This window comes from Vombatus ursinus, unplaced genomic scaffold (assembly GCF_900497805.2).
Source record: "Vombatus ursinus unplaced genomic scaffold, bare-nosed wombat genome assembly UNPS02014818.1, whole genome shotgun sequence".
Taxonomy (NCBI): Eukaryota; Metazoa; Chordata; class Mammalia; order Diprotodontia; family Vombatidae; genus Vombatus; species Vombatus ursinus.
In genome coordinates, this window is record NW_020954596.1 from 15,601,390 (window position 1) to 15,626,676 (window position 25,287).

A 25,287-nucleotide genomic window follows, 5' to 3' on the forward strand; every position below is an offset into this window, starting at 1 on the left:
AGAGAGAGAGAGAGAGAGAGAGAGAGAGAGAGAGAGAGAGAGAGAGAATATGAGAGAGAATATTCTGTAAGAGAGGTTCTTACCTAGGTACCCACAGGGAGCCACGAGAAGAATCAATTCCAGCACCCTGGCCATGTCAGGCAGGCCCCACTGTCAGCTCCAGCTTCAGTGACTTCCTCAATGGGCAGCTACATTTTCCTTTGCACAGAGATGGATAGTAGCTGTTTATTTCAGACGATCCTCTTGTGAAGTCTGTCTGTGCTCACTGCTGAGAGGAGGAAGACCTTGAGACCACACCAGAGACAGGAACTCAAAACCCCAAAGACCATGAAGGACTACTGACAGTAGCACATAGCACATTAATGCAGAGGCACCAGGGGCCCCACCTACCTCATCTTATGGACAAGTGGGCCCACCATCTTTGAGAGGCAGGGAAGACGTAGGTCCAGGGAACAAACTGAACATTTCACTGTGCAAAATAATAATAACAACAACTTCTATTTCTATAGCATCTTAAGGTTTACAAAGTCCTTTTGTCGTAAGTAGTTTTGAGTGTGTAGGTCACACAATTTCTTTTTCAGACGAGGAAATTGAGGACCAAAATGGAAAACTGACTTATCTGAGATCATGCAGCAAGTTCATGCAAAGCAAGGATTTAAACCCAGGTCATCTGCCTTCCACACCCTTTCTATCATCAGACACAACCTCACTTTGCTTCGGGCAGCTTTCAGTCCAAATGTAAATGCTTTCCAAGTCTATTTGAGCCAAAAGTAGACTTCAAGGAAATCCCAGGTGGGGTTGGCCTAGACTGCAAAATGTCCACATCTCCCCAGCATTTGGTGTTCCACACTCCCTTCTATCTCTGTCATTCTGCAGTTGGTGTCATGATTAATAAGAAGACTGCCATGGCCCTCATTGAAGTGCTTGCTTGGTGCTGGCTATCTGAAAGGTGCACAGCCAACTGTCTCTTTTACCACATCTGAAGGTTTCTACTCCTACTAACATTTGTCATAAGATGACATTTAATAGGAATAAAGGTAGCTAGAGACTGACATGGGTTCAGAAAATCAACTCCCTTCCTCCTTCTCTCTCCACTTCCTCCCTTCCTCTCTCTCTGTTTTTCTTTCTCTCCCTCTTTTCCTCCCTTCCTCTTTCTTCTTCCCTTCCTTTCTCTCCTTTGCTTCCTCTTTCCCTCTCCCTGTTCCACTATCCTTCCCTCCTTCTCTTCCTTCCTCTTTGCTTTCTCTCCCTCTCCCTTACGCTCTCATTTTAATGCCCCCCTCCCCGCCATAAATACATGAATCTAAGATCTTATCCTTAGAATCCATGGCTTACCTTTCTTACTCCCTCTCTCTCTTCCATTCCAAGAAGATGGGGGAGGCAAGAGTAAACTACAGTTTGTCTGAAGAAGATCTGAGTTTTTTTTTAGTGGACTTCAAAGTCAATGACAGTGAAAAGTAGATGATGATGGCCAAAACAGTTGCTGAAATTGTGGGCTGCACTAAGAAAGGCTCAGCTCCCAGGTATACTGATAGCTTCATTGGCCTTAATTACTTCCACCTGTAAAATGAGGGAGTTAGAGATTCCTTGTAGCTCTAAATCTATGATACCTGTGATACTGTGTCTTATGTGAAACTGCCCAGAGGTGTCATAATACCTGTTGTATTATGTCCTGGTCAGAAGGAAAAAAAGTACCTATTAAATACTCGATTTATTAAGTCAGGTACTGTGCCAAGCACTTTATAAATATCTCATTCGATCCTTGCAACAATTCTAGGAGGTAGGTGCCATTATTACCCCCATTTTACAGTTGAGGAAATTGAGGCAAAGGTCAAGTGACTTACCCAGGGACACATAGCTAGTAAGCATCTGAGGCTGGATTTGAACTCAGGTTTCCTGACTCCATGCCCTCTAACATTTCCCACCTATGTTGTGGGGGAAAAATTATATAAAATTTGTAGTATTTTACAAACCATAAAGTATTACATAAACCTGAGCTATTATTATTATTTTTTTCATCATCATCATCATCATCATCATCATCATCACCACACTTTTCAAAACACCACACACACACACACACACACACACACACACACATACACACACACACACATAATCTTGTTTCACTCTCACAATAACCTTGCTGGGTATGTACTGCAATATAAGCATGCTTGATTCACAGATGAGGAAACTGAGGCTCTGAAGGTAAGTGTGCTTAAGATCAAAAAAGCAAATAAATATTCAAACTGAGGCTTGAAGCCAGATCCTTCTATGCTAAATCTGGGGCCCTTTCACTAACCCACCCTTGTTCTATGCTGGCCCTTCCTCCCACTGCTGGAATTATTAGGCTTATTTTGGTGAGATTTGAGCAATAGTGAAATCTATATTTTTAATGCACATGAGTTGAGTGGGGGATAGGGAGGATGGATAGTAGAATTCAGTTGCTCCTATTGAATAATTTGTCAGGGACTTCTTTAAAAAGGAGGGGACATCCTGAAATATGTGCAGGCTGTGGTTTACTTTTCAGTAATAGACAATCTACTTATATCCATTTAAAAAAAAAAGTCCAGCCCACACATAGTTGACCTTTTCAGTCACAGAACATTAGAGTGATTCAGTTTTCCAGAAAAGGAAAGCGAGCAGAACTGATGTGACAAAGTGGGATGTTCTAACCTCAAGTTTTGACGAGGCACTACACTTGTAACCTCTGAAACAGATATTCCTGACTCATAAACTTTTAAAAAATATATAAATTTATCAGTGTATTTTGTTTTAACATCACCTACATTTCCCACCCCCCCTCTCTTCCCCACAGCCCTCACATAGAGCCATCTCTTAGAAGGGAGAATTTTTTTTTAAGAGAAAAGAGGAAGTAAAAAATCAGCAAAATCAATCAATATATCAAAAAAATCTATCAACGTTCTAGACCCAAAGACCCCCATCTCTAAAGAGAGTAAAGAGACCACACTTATACCTTGTAATTCTATAATATTCCCTTTCAGTTGTTTCGTGATGGCTGTTATTTTCAGGTACATTGTAGCAGTCATATTATTTCTTTGGCTCTGCTCCCTTCACTTTGCATCAGTTCGTGGAGGTCTTTCATGCTCCTCTGTATACATCTTATTTGTTACCACAGAGTAACATTTTATTATGTTGATATAGCACAATTTTTTTAGCCACTCCTCAACTAATTCTCATCTACTTTGTTTCCAATTCTTTGCCCCCATATAAGGTGATGCTGGAAATATTTTGGTGTATAGGGAGCCTTTCTTTTTATCAAAGACCTTCTGAGGGTATATGCCTAGTAATGGGATATCGGGTTCAAAGAGGTTGGACATTTTCTAGCTTAGAAACATTCTATAGCTTAAGGGGAGGTTCCAGCAATGATGAGAACCTCATTGTATCCCAGATTAGAGCTAGAAAGAACCTTGGACATAATTGAGTCCAACCTCCTCATTTTATAAAGGAAGAAGCCTCAGAGAGGTGAAGTAATATAATAATAATAATAACTAACATTTATATACTGCTTGCCATGTGCCAAGCACTGTACTAAGTGCTTTATAATTATTATCTCATTTGATACTCACAAAAATCTTATGAGGTAGGTGTTATTATTATTCCCATTTTACAGATAAGGAAACTGGGGCAGACAAAGCAGAGTCACACAGCTAGTAAGTATCTGAGGTCACACTTGAACTCAGGTCTTCCTAACTCTAGGCCTGGTGCTCTATCCACCATACCACTCACCAGCCTCTCATTTACCTAATTCACACAGGTAGCAGAGCTACCTGAAGCCAGGTCCTTTGGTTCCAAAAGCTGTGCTCTTTCCTTGATACCACACTATAGTTCTATTCCATTCAACTGAATTCAATGAATATTTATTAAGGGCCTACTATATGCAAGGCATTGAGGATGAGAAGACTGGAAATAAACACAGTTTCTGCCTTCAAAAAGCTTATGTTCTATGGGGAGGTGGGCATGTGGCATTTATGCTGATAAGCATAATGCAAGGCAATATGTGATGGGAAGGGGAGGAGAGGAGAGATCCAGAGAGAGAGTGTTGTAGAAAACTTGGAGGAAGGAAAAATGCCTTTGGTGGGGGGATAAGGGAAAGTTTTATAGAGAAAGCAACATCTGGACTGGTGTTTGATCAAGAAAGTTTCTGAAATGAGAAGATGAGGAAGGAGTACATTGCAGGCATGATGGATACCTGGAGGTAGCACCTAAATCTGGGACAGAGCCAGATGTCTAATTTGATTAGAACATAGTATGTGAAGGGAAGCAATGTGAAAGAGGCCACCAGAAAAGGTAAGCTGGGGTGAACGGTCTTCTAGGTCAGGATAAAGAGCTTGAGTTTTATCGTAAGGCAATGGGAAGTGTCATGGTTTTTAAACAGAATTGATAAGACAGGGTATACTTTGGCAAGATTAGTCTGGTGACTCTGAGAAGAATGGATTGGAGAGGGGAGAGAAAGGAGAAAGCGAAGATGGAGGCTCTTTGAGAGTAAGAATCATTTCATTTATTATCTTTTAAGCCCAGTGTCTAGCACACTCTTGGGCACATAGTAGGCACTTAACAAATGCCAATCTATTGATACTACAGGTGAGAAGTGATAAGGATCTGAATTAGGGTAAGGGAAGCAGTTTAAATTAATGCTCGAGCCCTTCACAATTATTATCTCATTTGATCTTCACAATAACCCTGGGAGGTAGGTCTAATTATTGTCCCTATTTTGAGTAAACTGAGGCAGAGGTTAAGTGATTTGTCCCAGGTCACACGGTGTCTCAGGGTGGTGTCTGTGAGAATGGAAAGGTACAGAGGCAAAAGAGGTTGTAGAAATAGAACTGACAGAACTTGGCAAATGGATGAACGTAGTGGTAACAGGGAAGAGAGAGCTGAAGGATGACCACAAAGCATTGATTTAGAGGTATCTAGGTGGCATAACAAAAGGAGTGAGGGATGTGGAGTCAGAAAGATCTGTCACTTACTAGATCCAGCCACATATTAGATTTAGGAGTTTGGGCAAGTCATTTAACCTCTTGGTGCCTCAGTTTCCTCATCTGTAAAATGGGGATAATAATGGCACCTACCTCTCAGGGATGTTGTGAGGATCAACTGTGTTAACATATGTAAAGTACTCTAAACTTTAAAGCACTATATAAATGCTAGGTATCATTGTTATTAGAAAATTGCTGATGCCATTAACAAAAATAGAGAAGTAGAAGAGGTTGGGTGGTTTCGATAGGAGGATGACGAGGTCTGTTTTGGATCGGTGATTTTGAGAGTTGAGGGGATGTTCAGATGAAGATATCCAACAGATAACTGCAGGACTAGAGTTCAGGATAAAGTATATAAATTTGGGAGTGATCTGGACAAAGTCAACCCATGGGAATGGATGAGATCACCAAAGAAGAGGGTATAAAAAAAGGAGGGGACCCAGGATACAACTCTGGGGTAGATGACTCAGGAAATGAAACCAAGAAAGAACAGTCAAGCTAGTAAAGGAAAACCTGGAGAAACAGTGCCCCAGAAGCCAAGGGAGGGGAGGTATCTAGGACATGGGGTTCTTAACCTTTTCTGTGTTGTGGGCCTATTTGGTAGTCTGTGAAACCTATGCGCCCATTCTTGGATTATTTTTAAATACATAAAATACATGGGATTGCAAAGGGCAGCAACTATCTTAAAATATAGTTATCAAAATATTAATTAAAAAAAACACCCTATGGACCCCAGGTTAAGAACCCCTGAAGGAGGAAGGAGTTATTAACAATGCCGAGTATTATAAAAAAAAAAATTAGGAAGAATGAGGACTGAGGCAAGGCTATCAGATTCATCAGATCATAGAGTCAGAAGGACTGACAGGCCATCTAGTCCAATCTTTTCATTTTATAGATGAGGAAACTGAGGCTCGTAGTAAACATTGGTCACTGGTGTGCTCTAAGAAAGCAGGTTCGGTGGAGTGATGAGGTCTGAAGCCAGACTGCAAGGAATTTAAGAGTGAGTGCGTGATAAAGAAAGAGAGAGAACTAGTTCACAGTGCTTTTTCTTAGAATTTAGCAGTGAGAGGACGAAAAGAGAGAGGGAAATAGCTTGAGGAAAATAGTAGGCTCAAAAGGATAGTGGAGGCCAGAGTATGTCTGTAGGAAAGGGGGAAAAAGCCTAGAAAAAGGGAGAGATTGAAGAGGAAGAAAGCAGGAATGATCTGTAGTCCAGGCTTCTGAAGGAGCCAGGAGGCTCTGGGACCAAAGACAAAATGGAAGGTACTGGCCTTGAGAAGGAGACAGCCACATCATCCCTTGTTTGAGACTGAAACAAATGAAAAGGGGTTAGGTGAATACATAGAGAAGTCCTGAGGTACAGTGAAGAGGATGTGAGGGAATTAAGGGGGAATGTCTTCAATCTACTTTATGAAGTGGGAGGGGAGGTCCTCTGCTGGGAGAAGTCCCCTTCTGCCCCTTCCCTCTCAGGAGACAGTTTTGCCTCCTACTTTCCTGAGAAAACCAAGGTCAACTGACATGCAGGAGATGTGAAAACTGAGGCTCAGAGAAATGAATTAACCTTTCCTAGGTCATAATTCACATTTACACAGGCCTTTAAGGCTGACACACCAGCCCAGTGAGGAGGGTATTACACATATTATTATACTTACTTTAGAGATGAGGAAACAGAGGTTTCAGAAAGGTTGTTATCTATTGGTAACAACTCAACAAATGTTATTGGGGTTAAGTGCTGGATGCAGGACTTGAATTTTGGACCCGATTCCAAGTCCAGTGCTCTCTGTTTCACAAAAGTACTAATGCTTGGACCAGACTCATTTATTGATTCCAGCCCAGGGTTCTAGTCTCCATCTTATACTTTCTCCTTTCTAGAACCATAGGATGGGAAAATCAGGTTTATAGGTTGTGTTTGGAAGGGGCCTTAAAGCTCACCTACCGTGATCACTTACATATGAGGAAATGAAGGTTGAGTTATCCAGGCTTATAGGACTATTAAATGGCAGAGTTGGGCCCAGGTCTCCTGACTCTGCCTCCCACTCAGCATTCAAACCTACGTGCAGAAAAATGTGTGATTATGCAAGAGACTAAAAACAGGCATCTTCTTTAAAGACTCCTGAATGCTGGTGGGTGCATGATTTCTATTCATCAAAGGTGAAGACGGGGTCTAATTCCTTTGTCACAAAGGGTGTGACATTTTCTAAGAGGACAGACATTTAGCAGTGTGCCATAGGTGAGGCAAGAGGCTGGGTAGACTACAGAAGAAAAAAAAAATCAAACGAAAACCAAGGCTGTTGAATTGAACTCAGCTGTTAAAAGCAGAAACTTTGACAAGTGAAAACCTTTCACATCTTGGTGGGAGAGATGGACGGCACTGAATGATAAAGGTCATTGTCAGTGCTTCTTCTGAAATGCCTCATCAAATAGAAACCATCACTGCCAAAATTAACACAGACAAGATCTCATTCACTGCTTCTTTCACCAAGTCCCCCACCCACCTCTCCCCTTTCTGGCACAGTTATTTCTACTATGTAGTCACGGAATGTGAATGGTGGGAGGGACCTTAGAATGAAGAGCCGGAAGGAACATTAGAACACAGAGTGGAAAAGCCGGAAGGGACCTTTGTAGAACGTCAGAGATGGAAGGAACCTTATAATGTGGAGCAGAGGGTGTCAAACACGTGGCCCTTAGCTCATAGTACTCACTCCCAAGTGTGGCTCAAACCAAATTAAAATGTACCTAGAAAATATTTAACAAAATAAATAAAAACATAATAAAACAGATAGTATCAATAGGTGGTTTTCTAAGTCAATGCATGGTCTAAAAGGATTGCTCTGTATGGTTGGGTGGCTTGTTTCTTCTATTGGAGTTCAATCCCACTAATATTGAATGTCAGAACTAGAAAGGTCCTCAGAATGTAAAATGTTAGAGTTGGGGGAGACCTTAGAATGGGGGACATTAGAGGTGAAAGGGCCTTTGATCACGGAATGTTAACACCAGAAGGAAGCTTAGTTAGTTAGTCTAATCCCCCGCTTTTTTTTTTTTTTTAATGGATCAGGAAAATTTAGGCCCAGAGACGAAAGAACTTGCTCAAGGTCACACGGCATGTCCTGAGCGCTACTTCACACGTTTTTGGGGTAACATTCCACACTGACACAAAGGGACACTCTTGGCAGTGGGATCGCTGGCATGTACCCACGTGGGTCACATACTAAGCAACAGGTGGGCTAATGCTCTCAATGACAGCCTTCACTCCCCCCAAAAACCCAGAATGCAGGCAAGTGCTTATTTTTCTCCAGAGCTAATACTAGGGGCGGACAAAGTAGACAGCTTCATAGAGCACAATGAGTTAGAGGGGGCAGTAATAATAATAATTGATATTTTATAAATTTCTAAGGTTTGCAGATCAAACCTTAAAATATATTATTATATGTAAACATCATTATATTAAAAATACATATGTATATCTGTATATATGTACATATATTACTGGATATGAGTCATTTTGACATGACTTTATACAGGCATGCATATTTTTAATGCCAGAAAAGCCTACTCTCCCTAATCCACAAGGATGCATGTTACATTTCCTGCATGCATCATGACCGTTTGCCTGGGGTACCCAAATGCCTTGTATGGGTTCCACCACTCCGCTTCCTACTTTCAGCAGCCTGGACTTATTTTGTACATGTTGCACATGGTGGGGACCTCATAAATGTGTGTTCAATGAATAGTAGAAATCATACAAGGATATAGAGATACTATACAAGGTCACCTACTGTCTCACAAGTACCATTTCAATTGCTTTTGACCCTTATGAAGGGCCTACGATGTGCAAGGCCCTCTTCTAGGCACTGTAGATACAAAGATAGACACAACATAGGCCCGGCTCTCCAGGAGCTAATGCTCTAACTTGGGGGTCTGAAATGGAAGGGGAGAGGACAAATACACAAAGAAATGACACAAGGCAAAATGAGGTCGGTTCAAAGATCCTAGGCAAAGTACCACAACTGGAGGAAGGGGAGATCAGTTTCCCCCAGGGAAGTTACCTGAACTAGGCTTTAATAGGTAGAGTTGAGGAATTCATTCTCCCACTTCTCCACCAGAAGGGTTCTATCTCCTCAGCTTTGTCAAACTACTCGTCTTGATGGTTCTCCAAGTATTAACTGAGCATCCACCCTAGACTTGACCTGAATACTCTGGGTAAGCATGGAACACCTGCTCTGCCCTCCCTCAAGGAATCCACAAGCCACTGGGGAGAGATGAGATGTACAAATGATACGTACAGGATGCGTCCATGTGAAAGTATGGGTCCAGCGGAGGTGACACTTCAGCTGGGCCTTTTGTTTTCAGCACAGGGAAACAGCACGAGCAAAGGAGATAAGAATATGGACGACTGGGTGGGGGAGAAAATTTAAAACTCAAAATCTTATGGACTGAGTTCAAATCTGGCCTCAGACACTTGACACTTACTAGCTGTGTGAACGTGGGCAAGTCACTTAACCCCGACTGCCTCACCAAAAAGCAAAAAAAAAAAAAAAAAGTCTTATGGAAATGTTGCAAACTAAAAATAAATAATCATTCACACACACACAAACTATTGGAGACACTGAGGTCTTGGTTCAAATTCCACCATAGCCTCTTGCTACCTGTGTGACCTAAGGCAAGTCACATCATGTCTCTGGGTCTGTTTGCTTTTATAAAAGGAGAGGATTGCACTAGATGTCCTCTGAGGTTCCTTCTCGCTTTAGATCTGTGATCCCAAGAAGGCCTTCCATCCCGGGAAGTCCAGCAGAATTTGCATTTCACTGGCATGACTTGACCGCTGCAGTGGTGAGCGTGAGACCAGCTCAATACTCTTAACCCGGAGGCACATTGATGAGGCGGGAGACAGCAGAAGCTGCGTTTATTAAGTGCTAGTAACTTTCTTTTATATCCTTAGTAACACCTGATCAAAGCATGATCTCCACGTGATAACCAATCACCAAGTCTGCTGGACACCTGCAGCCCTCGTGTCAGGGGTATGAGTAGGACTTTTCTCCCAGTGAGAGGAGAGCCGAGCCAACCGTGGGAGCTGTGTGTCAGCAAAGGAGAGGTCTTGTGAGACTTCCTTGTTTTTGCCACGCAACAGGTTGTGACCCTCAGCTTCTGCCAAGAGAAGCTAGAACTCCCATGGGAAAATTCTCCCAACACTGACAGACCTTTGAAAATCAAGGGTTAGTTACCTGAGGACTTTAATAGAAGCTGGTATGAGTTAATACTCAGCAAATATTTGTTGAGTACAAATATCTACAGCTTTTCTTCCCTTCTTTGTTCCAAAAAGCCACAGCACCTATTGACTACCTAACCTTCTGAAGAGCTGAGTAACTGCTATTTTTCCTCCTTAATTCCATTTCTGAGTTCACCTCCCACCTCATTCTTTAGAGATCACAGCGTAGCTAAAGATGTGTTAAACTCACTGCTAAGCTGCTGGCAAAACTCCAGAGTGCCCCAACCAGATTAAAAAGTAATTGGGAAATGTTTAACATAATAAATAAAAATACAATACAGTACAGATAATGTACCATTGTACTTTTCTAAGTAGGGATTTGTTTCTCTTTGACTTTAACAACGCTGCTGTGGCAGACAAAGGACTGTGTTTGGAGTTAGAAGACTCAGGTGGGAATCCAGAGGAATGTAAACTCCTTTACTGTACAGAATGTTTCAATTTTGTCTTTGTAGAGGCAGTTAGGTATCTTGGTGGATAGAGCAATGGATGTGTAATCAGGAAGACTTGAGTTCAAGCCTGGACTCAGATAGTTATTGGCTGTGATCCTGAGCAAGTCACTTAACCTTTGCCTGCCTCAGTTTCCTCATCTGTAAATGGGGATAATAATAGCACCTACCTCCTCAGTCTATCTATGAAGATACTAAGCTAAGACAGAGGCTCCTACTGGCCCAGGGTCACACGGTTGGTTGGTAGCAGAGACGCCAGGTGCGGCCTGCTCTCTTTCTGCTCTATCAGAGGCCTCTGCACTCTCTGGACTGAAGATACTGGGTTGTCATTTTCCAGCCTTCACCTGCTGGAAGCAGCTCAGTGATACACTATCCCTGTCATTGATCTGGTTGGGAATTGGTTCAGATGAAGGCAGAGTGACTGGAGAAGGCGCTGAATAGCTAGACCCAGGAAAATCCAGGTGGGCCTTTAACGATGTCCTCCTTGGATCATTCCCTTAGGTTGGTAAAGGAGGTATTTACCATTCCCGTGCCTGCTGTAAGGATAAAATGAGATAGTATTTTGCAAACCGCAAAGTGCAATATAAAAGCTAGTTATTCTATCACCAGGGCTTAGCCTGTCACCTTTCTTTCACATAGTAGGCACTTAATGCTGTCTTGCCCTGACGTTTAATGCTTGGGGACTTTGGACAGGTCACTTTTCTCTGAGTCTTATCTACATAATGGAGAAAAATAGGACCACACAACCTACCTCACAGCTCTGTAAGGAGGAAAGCACTTTGAGAGCCTCAAATACCTAGAAATGGGAGCTCTCTTGTCATCTCCCTTGGCTTTTCCCCAGTTCTTCCTAGGCCCCATGTTTGTCATATTCATGAAGGAGGGACAGAGGCAGCTGGGATTAGGGAGGGGGCTCAGAGCAAACAGGGGCTGCACTTTTTATGTCCAGGAGAAGAAAAAGCCACAGACAGTTCTTACTTGGCATCATAATTTACAGTTTATTACAAAATTTACATCTTTCTCCCTCCATAAATTCACACAGGCCTTAAATATTCCTTTGGCAGGCTACATGCAAGGCTTCAAAGACATTCAGGACAGTTGCAGGGATAGTTAATAAGCATTTCATTGCTCTTGAAAATGGATAAAGAAGGTCTTTATTTCCTTCGGGTACAGAACGAAGGTGGAGTTTCCCAAAGGCGTCTTGGAAGACCTGTGGAAGTCTGGAAAGGACAGAAGGGTTAGTTCTGACCTTGGTTCTAATGTTCTAGTCACTAGTTCTTAATTCTAGTCATTAATTTCACTTATCCCTCCTAACTGCCCAGTTCCCCACCTCTTTCAGGGCAACTCTTCAGCCTGGACCAGAGACTGTGAGAGCTGATGGGAAACTTAGAACACAGACTTAGAGTTGGAAAATAGCGAATGTCGCAGCTGGAGGGGCCTTAGCACACAGAGTGTTCAGAGCGGGAAGGATGTTAGGGAATATTCTAGTTCTGCTTCCTCAGTCTATGCATGAAGATACTAAGCTAAGACAGAGGCTCCTACTGGCCCAGGCTCACACGGTTGGTCAGTAGCAGAGACACCAGGTGTGGCCTTCTCTCTTTCTGCTCTATCAGAGGCCTCTGCACTCTCTGGACTGATGACACTGGGTGGTCATTTTCCTCAGTAATACACTATCTCTGTCATTGATCTGGTTGGGAATTGGTTCAGATGAAGGCAGAGTGACCTGAGAAGAAGGTGCTGAACAGTTAGAACCAAGAAAATCTAGGTGGGCCTTTAACAATGTCCTCCTTCCTCTTTGGCTCATTCCCTTAGATGGGAACCCATAATGCAGAACTGAGAGGGAAAAAGTCTGCCCAAGGGACAGGGAATTAACCGACAACCAAATAAACACCAGATATCTGTCAGGCTTGGCAACAGTAATCTGAGGAGCTATAAAAAGCCTCATTCTTGTGGGTCTTAGTAGAGAAAGGACCTGACTCTGAAGGAGGAGACCACCTTCAATCATCAATCAGCTGCGTGAATGTGGGCAAGTCACTTAACTTTCCTGGGACTCAGTTTCCCCACATCTAAAATGAGGGTTTGGACTCGGTGTTCTCTACACTACCTTCCAGTCAATCAATCAATCAACCAATCAATCAATCAATCCATAAGCATTTGTTAAGCACCAATTATGTGCCAGGCCCCGGAGATACAAAGGGTGAAACGACTCCTTCTCTAAAGGAGTTTACATTCTGTGTTGTCTGGTCTCTTCTAGCCCTAGTCCCTAAGTTCCTTCTTCAGTGAAAGGCCCTGGCAGGTGGCTTCTGGCATAGCCTGGAGGCCGGTCTCAAAGATTCTGTCCCTGACCTTGTAAGGAAGCCCTGCTTGGCCACTCTCCTCTGAACTGATGGGCACTAGTGATGCTTTCTGAAGGGCACCAAGACCAAAAGATTTCAGGAGAAGGAGTCAATACTCCCCAGTGCTCTCCCACCACCATTGGCCATGGCCTGATATTTCATCCTTCTCCTCAAAAGCTTTGATTCTTGTTAAAATACAAAGGACTTGGGGCACCTAGGTGGTGCAGTGTATAGAGCACCAGCCCTGGAGTCAGGAGGACCTGAGTTCAAATGTGGCCTCAGACACTTAACGCTCCCCAGCTGTGTGACCCTGGACAAGTCACTTAACCCCATTGCCTAGCTAAAAAAAAAGAAAAATACAAAGGACTCAGGAACAGGAAGCTATTAAGGAGGGAGAAGGGAAAGACATAGCAGGAAGAGGCTGAGAGGCCAAGGAAACTGGCCTGCTTCAAACTGTGCTGAGGGCCAGTCCAAGAGCAGAGGGTAAGGGTGGTCAGAGGTCCCAAGGAGGTCCAGGCTGGACGACATGAGACCCGGTGAACAGCAGAACAGTAACTGGGCCACCTAGAGGCAAAGCAGGTGCCTGAAGTCCTAGAAGGCCTGACGGGGACAGAGAGAAAGGGGATGAACCTATGATTTCTCAAACCTTGGCCTTTAAGTTTGGCTGTTTTCCACCTCCAGCGACTCAGGTCCTTCACATCCCAGGTCCCTGTGAGGGAGCGCTCCTCCACAGAAGCCACTGTCCCCAGACTCTGGAGCAGAGACTGTTAAGAAACAAAGACATCAAGTGTTGAGTTATTTGCAGGACCTGCAGGAAACTTCTTTGAAAAATCTGTTTAAAATAAAATGGGCTCGGGCGGGGGCGGGGGGGGGGTGGCGGCTAGGTGGTGCAGCGGACAGAGCACCAGCCCTAGAGTCGGGAGGACCTGAGTTCAAATGTGGCCTCAGACACTTGACACTTACTAGCTGTGTGACCCTAGGCAAGTCACTTAACCCCACTGCCTAGCCAAAAACTAACTAAATAAAATAAAATGGGTTCCACCAAGAAAACAATAATGGCTACAACACTGTAAATGAAAGACGACCGCCACCAAATGTCTGAAAATGAATGCTGTGAAATCACAAAGAACAAGCATGGTTCCAAAGAAGAGATATGGGAAGACATCTTCACCTACTGCTTTGCAGAGGTGGGAAGTCCCCAGGTGTGGAACACTGCACACACTTTCACAACTTTAAAAATATATTGATTGGTTTTGCTGATTGTCTTTTTCTTCTCTTCTTCTTTTTTTTTGGTGAGGCAATTGGGGTTAAGTGACTTGCCCAGGGTCACACAGCTAGTAAGTGTCATGTGTCTGAGGCCGGATTTGCACTCAGGTCCTCCTGACTCCAAGGCTAGAGGTTTATCCACTGTGCCACCTAGCTGCCCCCTTCTTTTTTCTTAAAAAAATTTTTTGTTGTTGTTGTTATATAGGATGGCTCAGTGGGAAGGAAAGGAATATAGGGGGAAATTTAGGCAACAGAAAATCAAAAGACATCAGTAAAATTCATAGTGGTGCAAATAGATGGGTCATAAACTTTAAGTACACAATTTGGGCCTGAGACTCCTGCTATAACCTGATCATAGTTTGGGATGATCAGTATTACGCTCCCAAATCGACACTACCTGAGGCAGATCACTGAGCTGGGGAGTCTAAACATCTGACCCACTAGGGCATTTCTGAGGTCCTCATGTAGCATGGCTTCTCCCAGCAAGCACGGATAACTGAGAGTTAACTATGGTCCCAAAGAAGAACATTCACACTGAAGGGGCAGATTAGAAACAGTTCCAGTTTTCTCTTATCTGGGACAATAATAAAGATAGTAATCAATCAATGATTCAAAAATTGTGCCCAGAATCATGGTAGGTGCTGAGGGGGATGCTACAATGGGTAAGATACGGTTCCTGCCTTCACAATCTGGATGGGAAGGTTAAGACACGGAAAGATGGAGGAAAAAACAATAAAGGTCATTGAGCTTCAAGTAGGGGAAAAAGAACCTTAGAACTGGAAGCTTAAGGTCATCGAATTCAACCTTCTTGTTTTACATATGACGAGACTGATACCTATATAGGGCCACAGATTTAGAGTCAGAAGTCCTCCAGCCCCCTCATTTTCACAGATGAGGAAACTGGGGAGCAAAAAGGTTAAGTGACTTGCTCAAGGTCACACAGATAGCAGGTATCTCAGGCTGGATTTGAACTCAGATTTTGCTGATCCTAGGCCCAGCATTCTATCTGCTGCACCACCTATTTATACGGCCACAAAATTGGAGTCAACGCACATGCTCAATGATGGGAATAGCTGAATAAACTGTCTCACTATTGAACTTGAATATTTATAATGAATATTTACAATGAAGAGAGCAATGGAATTGGAGCTGGAAGATTGGGTCAAATCCTGGTTCTTGTATATACTTCCTGGGCAAGCCACTTACCCTCTGGGGTCCTCAACATCCTCATCTGAAAACTAAGGAAGTTGGAGTGGATGACCTTTAAGATCCCTCCAATCGTATAATTCCAAACAATTCAACAACAAAGAAATGTGCAAAAACTTCTGTGAAGACCCATACTAAATGGGTCTAAAAGAACGAAAAGAGCAATGCAGACACACTGGCCAAAAACTCTACAAAAGCACAGATGGAAAAAAGAGGCAGGAAACAGAGCAAATGAACTGCCTTCTAAAAAAGTTCCCATCATGCTATTCTTATTTTTCTCTCTTAATAAAACATCAATTGTTCTGATTTTACAGGACTATTAGGCTTCAGTTTCATAGTTTGTTTATTTGGATTTTTTCCAAGTGTTAAGCTTAGAATGAGAGGTTATTAGGAGCAGGTAGGTGGCACAGTGGTACAGCACCAGCCCTGAAGTCAGGAGGACTGGAGTTCAAATCTGGCCTCAGACCAAACACTTGACACTTACTAGCTGTGTGACCCTAGGCAAGTTACTTAACCCCAATTGCCTAAAAGTTAAAAAAAAAAATTAAAAAAAAGAATGACAGGTTATTTTAAAATAAAGGAATAATGGGCAGACCACTCTTGCCCTGATGAAATATCCTCCGCCTTTGGCCCACCCTACGGCCCCCGGGCATCTGCCTTGGTGAGGCCGGAACACCCTAGCTACATGATGTTGGGCAAATCAGTTACCTGTTCGGACCTCAACGTCCTAACCTATAAAATGCAGATGAGGACAGGTAAGGGCTGCTGAGAGACAACCAGCTCCATCAGCTGAAAGCTGCTCTAAAAACATGAACTGCTCCACATTGTGGAGGAGGAAAGGCCTACGGCTGGTGAACCTGGAGCAGTAGCAGTACCTCATTTTCCCCTTCTCTGCATGAGGCCCTCCCTGCTAACAGACCCCTCAGCTGCAGCCCTAATAATGCTCACGCAGTTAGCGGCAGAGAAGGGGAGCCGGGGAGGGCTCTCAACTGCAAGGCAGCTTCTGCGCTGGGGCTGGTTCAGCCACTTACTCACTATCTGGCCTCAGATGAGTCACCTTCCTTGCCTGAGCCTCAGTTTACTTCACTAGAAAGACTCTTCTCTACCTCAACACTACAATTCTAGGAGGCTCCTCAGCTAAGGGAGAGGCCGGCCTTGAGAAAAGCACTTTGAAGTGGTCCTTGCTGCTGAACTTCCTGTGGTGATCAAATTTATAGGCGGGAATCAATACTTCCTGTGTACTAGGCATTGGTAAACATTTCCTGTTTGGTGGTTTTATGCTACTGCCACAGCTAATAGATAACTGAATCAATCCTTTTCCATCTGTGATTCAATCAACCCACCAACCCATATGGAATCTCCTTCACAAATCTTTCTAGGAGGCATCCCTCCCTCTCATCACCTGCTAAATGCCTACTCATCCTTTAAATCCTAACTCAAACACCACTTCCTCTATGAAGCCCTCCCTGATCCCTTGGTCTGTAAACTTCAGGCAGCTTCCTGAGACTTTGAGTTGCTACGCAAGTGCCAATCTGAATTTCCATACTGGAAGTTTCCTACACTAATGAAGCCTAAGTTTGATTTTTAAAAAATGTCATATCCCCATTCCAGACAGTAAACCCCATGAAGACCAAACCATTTCTTATTTAAACTTTGTTTCAACTTGAGTACCTAATAGTATTGAGTACTGTGTACATATTAGGTGATTAATAAATGTTTCTGGAAGTGAATTAATAACATCCCTGACAGATGGCAGCTGCATCACACATTTAGAGAAGGAAGGAAATTTTGAGATGAGAAAACTGCCTTCACCAATGCAGGTCAGTACATTTTATGTACCTTAGAGTCATATAGAGATAACATAAAGTGACCTAGGGGGCAACTAGGTGGCATAGTAGATAGAGTACCAGTCCTGGAGTCAGGAGAACCTGAGTTCAAATCTAGCCTCACTTACTAGCTATGTGACTCTGGGCAGCTATTTCCATCCTGCCCTGAAATGAGATTTTGCAGTGAAAAATGGAGGTGTCCAATGCACCTGCATTACAGAGTACCGGTGCTTTCTCTCAAGGCTGGCTGTAGGGACAGAATACAGCTAAGGTCTAAAGCTAACAGGAGGAGACCTAAAGAAACCCTCTATTAGCAGGAAAGGAAGTGGGTGGTCTGATCTCAGAGATGTGAAAAGAAAGCATCCAGAGAGAAGAAACCTAAGTATTGCCAGGCCCAGCTCCCATGACCCAAGGAAAGGGAAGTGGTATGTCACTCAACCAAAAGGATTCTGTCTCCAGGATGTGTGCTCTCATGGTGGAGGGTCCTTGAAGAGGACCATATGCGTCCTGTTGGGGCCTCATGAGCATGGGGGAAGGAGAAAAAGAGTGGAGGGAAATTGAGGAGCTTGTATGAAGTAATTCAGAGTCCAGAAAGCAGCACCCAGAAAACAACATACACAAGGACCTCGGCACGATGGAAAAGAAACAAGGCTGAAGATACCAGACCTCAGACCTATGGAATGATCACTCTGGATCCCACAGGACTGAAGAACAGGAGACAGATGAAGAAACACACAGCAGAGAGGCATGTGGGGCCAGACATGGTTAAGATGTTAAGTTTGTTCTGCTTGACTCTGGTACTTCATTATAAGAGAGAGAGCTTTTAGGGAGGGCATGGGAAGACACAAGAAAATGACAGTGTTTTATCATTAGAGTGTAAGCTCCCTGAGGGCAAGGACTGTCTTTCTTTTTCCTAGTATGTGCTTCCCAGTGTTAAGCACAATGCCTAGCAGCCTCTAAGTGCTTAATGACTGCTTGCTGAATATCTAACTTGCCATAAGGTTTTCTGGGTGTTTTCACTTGTACTTTGACCTGGGGAAATCACAACCTCTCTTGGAATTTTGCTGATCAATAAAATCATGATGATAATACTTGTGTTACTAAAAAAGAAAATCTTTGTAACCTTCAAAAAGGCACTTTGGTAGCTATTATTTTTTTCTACCAGGCTGGAAAGGTTTGGACATGATGATTGTATCACCAAGACTTGGTGGAATGAAAACCATGAAAAGGCCATGTCTCTGGATGAGTATATCTTATTCAAAAGAAATAGGAGTTGGGTGGCCTTGTATCTTAGGAAGGTACATTCATATGAGGCAACCTAGGAACTAAAGAGAAGAAGCATGATAATGAATATTTGGGTGAAAGCTGATGGAGGGAAACATGATTTGTCATTAGAGTATACTATAGTCCACGTGGCTTGAGAGAGAAAATAGATAAAACATACAAGACGCCTAACACAGTCACACACTGGGGTGAACTCTGGATTTGATTCCAAATCTCTGGAGTTTTCTGGTCCAGTCTTGTGATGAGGGAGAACTTGTTGGTGTGGCAAGACCCTCCCTCCAGGCTTATCAGTGAAGCTTTGGAACATGGGGAATTATGTGTGATGTTGACCAGTTAAGCTAGCAGGTTCAGAGGCAGGACCTGAACCCAGGTCTTCCTGGCTTCAAGGCTGCTCCTCTACTCACTATGCCAGGCTTCCTCTAATTTACCAGCTGTTGTGAGGCTGGGTCTCTTAGGTGTGAGGTTTGCTTCAGGTAGTCCCTCTCACCCCCTGCTCATGGCGGGATTGCAACAAGGTGAAAGGAGGAGGAAGAGGTAGGTGTTACCTTCAGGTTCACAGCTACTGGCTGGGAAAGATCTGGGTCTTCTCCTGCCTCAAATAAATGGCAGATCCGGAGTAAGACCCGGCTGAGGTCAGGCCCACTCTCCTTTCTGTGACCTTGAAAAAGAGAACAAAGCAGGGAGCAGATGGTCAATCATAGCATCAATTATTCAATCAAACAAGGGTTTATGAAGCCTTTTCCACTACGCTGAAATGGGAGGGATACAAAGAAAGGCAAAAACATGACCCCTGCCCTCAAAGAGCTCATCTTTAGATGAACTATCACATTTAGAGTTGTTACAGGTCCAGAAGCTAAGGGACTTGTCGAGTAGTAAGGAGCAGAGCTGGAATCTGAACCCAGGTCCTTGGATTTCAAATCTAACAAGTATTCTTTGTGCTCCTCCATCTTGCCTCTTGCTCAGAGGAAGCATCCAAGGGGAACGTTGCACAAGGAGTTTGCCAGCATGAAAGGGGATCTACATTGACCTCATTCTTTCTCGAGGGCGCAGCTTTTCCCATCCAGGGACAATCTGTGTGCTACCTCTTCCAGGAACCCTCGCTGAATACACCTGCCCACAATGACCCCCTCCCTTCCCTCAGCTCTTGGTGAACTTCACAGTCTGACACATAATTCAGTGTTTCGTTGTTTTCTAACTGTCCCAAGGTTGCTTTTATTGCCTCAAGTGCACTGTGAGTATCCTGAGAATTGGGACTGCAGTCGGATGGAAAGAAGCCTCTCCCTGGTGGCAGACAATGTCAAATATCGGCTATGGCGTGGGTGACCCTGGGCAAATCACGTCTCTCTCTCTGGGCCAAACTTTCCCCATCTTTTAAACGGTGCTAAGAAAACCTATACTACCTAGAAGCGCTTTTCTGGGTGCAAAGAATTAGAAATTGAAGGGATGCCCATCAATTGGGGAATGGCTGACCAAGCTGCGGTATGTGATTATGCTGGAATACTATGGTGCTTTAAGAAATAATGAGTAAGATGCTCTAGGAAAAATCTGGAAAGACTTACGTGGGCTGATAACAAAGTGAAATGTACTATGTACAAAGTAACAGCAATGTTGTAAGGTACTGTAAGATATTGTAAGACATCTGTGCAGAGTAACAGCAATATTGTAAGATAATTGTGAATGACCTAGCTATTCTCAGCAATACAATGATCCAAGACAAATTGGAAGGACTTATGATGAAAAATGCTATCCATCCCCAGAAACAGAACTGATGGTGTCTGAATACAGACTGAAGCATACTTTTTTTTAACTTTCTTTGAGTTTTTTTTGTTGTTGTTGTTCTGTCCTACATTTTCTTTCACAACATGACTATTATGGATATATTTCACATGACTACACATGTATGACTTATATCAAATTGCTTGCTTTCTCAATGGGGGTAGAGGTGGGGAGGGAGGAAGGGAGAGAATTTGGAACTCAAAGTTTTAAAAACTGTCTTTACATGTAATGGGGAAAAATAAAATACTAAATAAAAAAAGTATCTCTTTCTCCACTTCCAGGCTACCATTGACCTTTTAGTGTGTTGAATATGTACTGAGGCAAGGTGGGGGGGAGGGGTGAAAGAAAATTTCTGTTCTAACTCACTATAAATGAATGAAGAATTTTTGAAATTAAATTACTTGGTCATGAGTAACAGTGAGTAAATAAAAAAGAAAAGAAAAGAAAACCTATACTACCAAGTCAGATCTCTGAAAACCTTACAGCACTTCAGAAATGTGAGCTATTATTAGAATGAATACAATCACACATGTTTTATGTCTCATAAATCAGCACTGGACTGGGCACACAGCACTTAAATTCTTAGGCACTGTTGTTACAAACTTATCTTGTTCTGTTTTCTAGAGGGAAAAAAAACATCAATGATAACAGTAAGAGCAACTAACGTTTATATAGCACTTTAAGGTGTGCAAAGCATGCGACTTAGACCATTCCATTCGATCCTCATAACAATCCCGTGAGGTGTGTTATTTGTTCTTTATAACAGCTTAAACAACATTTGTCATTTGTAACAACAAACAAGCAAGTCACACTTCTCTTTATAAATATCAGCTATTATTATCCCACAGAAGGAAGTCTACTTTAGAATGAGTATACATACAAAGATTCCTCAAGGATTTCAGGGAATATGGAGGTCACTTTAAGCTGAAGTCATAGTAATAGAAGGGTTTTTTTTGGAAGAGGGAGTTCTTAAGCTAGGTTTTGAAGTACTACAGAGATTTGGACTCGTAACCAGGGTGACCAGGGGATGGACTTGAAATCAAAGCTCTTAGGGGGCTAGGGAAGTCATTCAGTCATCACAGTCACTAGTAATTACTTAGGGAACTGAGGTAGGATAGTTGCCCAATAAGAACAGTTCCTCTGTCTCCCCCCCCCATCCTCCCAGGAAAGCCTGCCTCACCTTTCTGCAGATTCTGCAGATGTTCTGTGTGGTTACCGCTGTACTGCCACCCAGGGATGCTGAGAATCTGGAGGTGAAGACTGGAGGGGAGGGTTGGAGCATCTTTCTGGAGGTATCCTGGTGGCATCTGGTTATCAACTGCAAGATGGACCAAAAACAAGGTATTCTCCATGATTTGTGAAGAACATGGAAAGAGAGCCGAGACCTAGTAATAGTGTCAGCATTCTGCAAAACTGTGAGCCAACAATTTATTGCCTTCCCACATAACTTTTTCAGTGCTGTTTCTGCTCTACTTTCCTACCTCTGATGTGGGTTCTACAGCCCACCATGTCTGGGGCCTGCTCTAAACTAGGAAAAAAGAAAAAAAAACAAGAAAGTATGCTACATAGTTCAGGTAACTCCTATCTGTCCAATTTAAGTTAACTGCTAATACCAAAAAAAAAAAAACAAAAACCAAACCCCAAACTAAAAATGGATTAAAGAACAGATATCAGCACTGATAATTAACATTTCCTAAAGATGCTAAACTGATGTAAATTAACTGCCATTAAGAGAAATCAAAAGATACTGGAAAATGCCGTAACCAGTAAACCTGGACATCCTTGCCAAGTGGAGAGATCTGACAGCCAAGGGCAACGGTACTCTCCAGTACAATACTGGTTGAAAGATATGATGGAGAAGCAATAGCACTGACTGATAAAAGCAGTGAGAAGCAGTTCAGGAAAAATCCAGTTTTCAGAAAGCTTGGTCAGAAACACAACTCAGAAAAATCATCCTGAGGGCATTCGAGGACAAAATTAGGACAGAAAGAGATGAAAAATTGAAAAGATCTACAGAGAGTTTTATTCTAATTCTCCTCTACATAAATTTTAGCTATGACAGCAAGTTATAATTCAAGTCTATGTAGGAGAGTAGGGTCAAAATAATGGCTATTTCATAGATCACTGATAAAAGTACCGAATTGTAACTAGCTGTTTATTTCTTTAAAAACTGCTTTGTAATAATAAATTTAAATATAGCATTTGTTTCTTGGAAGATTTTTCAAGATTTATATAGTAATATATAGTAATAGTAATAGTAGTAATAAGAATGGCTAGCATTTATATAGTGCTTTAAGGCTTGCAAAGCACTTTACATTTGTTATCTCATATGATGATGATGATGATGATGATGATGATAGCAGCTAACATTTATATAAAGTGCTTACTATAGGCCAGGCACTGAGCTAAGTGCTTTACAATTATTATCTCATTTGATTCTCACAGCAACCCTGTGAGGGTATTACTATTCCCATTTTATGGATGAGGAAACAGGCAAGCAGAGGTTAAGTGACTCGGCCACACAACTGGTAAGTATCTGAGGCTGCATTTGAACTCAGGTCTTCCTGAGTCCAGGTCCAGCGCTCTATCTACTGTGCCACCTAGCTGCCTACTTTAAAAAAATAAATGTGAAAAATTCATGGTTACTAGTTTGAGGCAGCTTAAGTGGAGAGTCTCATTTGAATTTTAGGCAAAATATTCCACTTGTAGTTCAGACTCTGAGAAAAGACCCACCATTGATTACCTGGTGAAGTAACTATTGTACTTGTCCCAATGTTTTAAACCTGCACAATGTTTTGATGGCTCAAACACTTGATGTTTGACCTTGGATAAAGTACTTAATCTTGCTGAGCCTCAGTTTCCTCAACTGTAAAATGACCATAATAATGCTTGGAATACTTGCTTGTCCAGGTTGTTTTGAAGAAGTGCTATTGAAAGGTGAGCAATTTTTACTTATTTCTGCATTGACCTAATGACCTAATGAGGACAATCCCATTTGGGCACCTGGCTCAACACAGGATTTATTACTACAAAAGAACTCTGAAATAATTTAGTTCAGTTCCCTCATTTTAAAGAGGGAGAAACTGAGGCCCAGAGATAGTAACATTTCTTTAGTCACACAGTGAGTGAACAGCAGAGCCAGGACTTGAACTCACATCTTGTGTCTTTAAATTTTGCATTCTTTCTCCTACATCACATTAGGAAATACTTGCCAGTGATTATGATCTGTTTCCCAAATATAGGCTACTGAGTGTTTTGAAAATGGACTCCTACTTACTGGGTAATTCTCCAAATATAACAAATGGTTTGTGTTCCAAAGCCATTCTACTCATCTGATACAGAGCAGTAGTGACGGGCTTGGGTCCTAGGAGGAGCCACAAAGTTGGCTGAACCACTGATTTATCGTTCAAAGTGAGGTTGTAATAGAGGTCCCACTCAAAGTTGTTCCACAGTCTCCTATGTAGCATCACCTGTTAAAAAAAAAACGTCACCTGGGTGGTCACTTCTTCCACTATCCCTCTCAACGAGCACCCAAGGAAAAAGGCCATTCTTCCTTTTACCTCTATCTGCCCATTTCCTTGACTGGAGACACCATGCGATCTTTCAGACAGCAGGACAAGCCTGGTTCTGCTATCTTCAATGAAAGCAGTCTGCACCATGGGATAGTAATTCTGTAGACATAAAAGACCAAGAAATGAAGTGAGCGACTTTGGGCAGAATACAAGCAATACCTCAAAGCTATATGGAAGTCAGAGAGATGTCTAACAACCTCAATTACCCCAATGTGGCACGAACCCAGAGGTAAATCGTTAAAAAAAGACACGAGCTTCTTTATGAGTTTTTTATGAAACTCATGTATTTTAATCTAGGGAAGTTATCCTTAGGCCTTCATTTAGAGTCTATTTACTCTGATAAAAAACTTTAACAAGTCTGAATATGTGGTTAGAATCAGAAGATTAGAAGAGGGCCAGAGAACTCTGCAAGATGCAGTAACACTGATGGCAATGTTCAATGAGAGCTGATAACGATAGAGGAAAAACTGTAAGAATCAGACAAGCTGGCATCTTGGACCATTTAGTATCAGGCTATACAACCTTTATACATAAATTTGGTCACATCCTTCTTCTGTTAAAAAAATCTTCAGTGGCTCTCTATTACCTCCAGGATAAATAACTCTTTAGCTTGATTTCCAAGGCCCTCCATAATATGGAACCAAGCCACCTTTCCAGATTATCTTATAATTCTCTCTCCACAGACACTACACTCTCTGCCTGCTCAACACAAACCTTAGCTCACATGACTCTCTATCCCTGGAATGTCCTTCTTTGTCTGATGCCTTCAAAGCCCAATTCCAATGCTACCACATCCATGAAATAGTTCTTGATGCCAGGGGTCACCAACACCATTCCCCCTCAGACCTCAGACCTTCCTATTGTACTAATGTATTCTTGAGGAGCACGGTTCTCTTCACATGTGTCATATCCACTTATTAGACTGCAGAGCTCCATGTGGACAGGGGCTTCAGATCTTATTTAGACTTTTTATCTGACTCTAGAATCTGGAACTGTCATCTGCATACAGCAGGTGGCTTGTAAATGTTTGCTGAATGAATGAAAAGCCTTAAACAAATCAACAAACCTTAGGACCATCACTGTCTTAAAGCCCAGTGTAATAAGTGAGGCTCTAATTATAACGTTACCTCATTCAGGAAAAGAAAAAATTCTGTTCAGATAAGCTTTAGAAGGCAAGCTGATGGCAAGGTTTGTAAAATGATCCATTTTTTTTCCTGGAAAATAATTTGGTATTATGTGAGAAAAGTCAAAAAACTGTTCATATCATCCGACTTAAGGATCCAAGTGTGTGTGTGTGTGTGTGTGTGTGTGT

At 42.5% G+C, this 25,287-nt stretch overlaps 2 protein-coding genes across 3 annotated transcripts in view; both read right to left on the reverse strand.

The window, feature by feature from the left end:
* LOC114023674 overlaps positions 1 to 259 on the reverse strand; it is a 28,661-nt gene extending 28,402 nt beyond the window's left edge. Inside the window, exon 1 of the mRNA XM_027836441.1 lies at positions 84 to 259. Coding sequence (XP_027692242.1) covers positions 84 to 135 — 52 coding nt within the window. The 5' untranslated portion in view covers positions 136 to 259. The remainder of the gene's footprint in view (positions 1 to 83) is intronic.
* An 11,424-nt stretch (positions 260 to 11,683) lies between these two features.
* The window catches only part of MAN2B2 (mannosidase alpha class 2B member 2), an 82,231-nt gene continuing 68,627 nt past the window's right edge, over positions 11,684 to 25,287 (reverse strand). For both annotated transcript variants that reach the window (XM_027836252.1, XM_027836253.1), the window contains 6 exons: positions 23,964 to 24,074; positions 23,681 to 23,873; positions 21,584 to 21,721; positions 19,173 to 19,285; positions 13,692 to 13,809; positions 11,684 to 11,929 (listed from right to left, as the gene is read on the reverse strand). In XM_027836252.1, the coding sequence (XP_027692053.1) occupies positions 11,832 to 11,929; positions 13,692 to 13,809; positions 19,173 to 19,285; positions 21,584 to 21,721; positions 23,681 to 23,873; positions 23,964 to 24,074 (771 nt within the window). In that variant the 3' untranslated portion in view covers positions 11,684 to 11,831. The remainder of the gene's footprint in view (positions 11,930 to 13,691; positions 13,810 to 19,172; positions 19,286 to 21,583; positions 21,722 to 23,680; positions 23,874 to 23,963; positions 24,075 to 25,287) is intronic.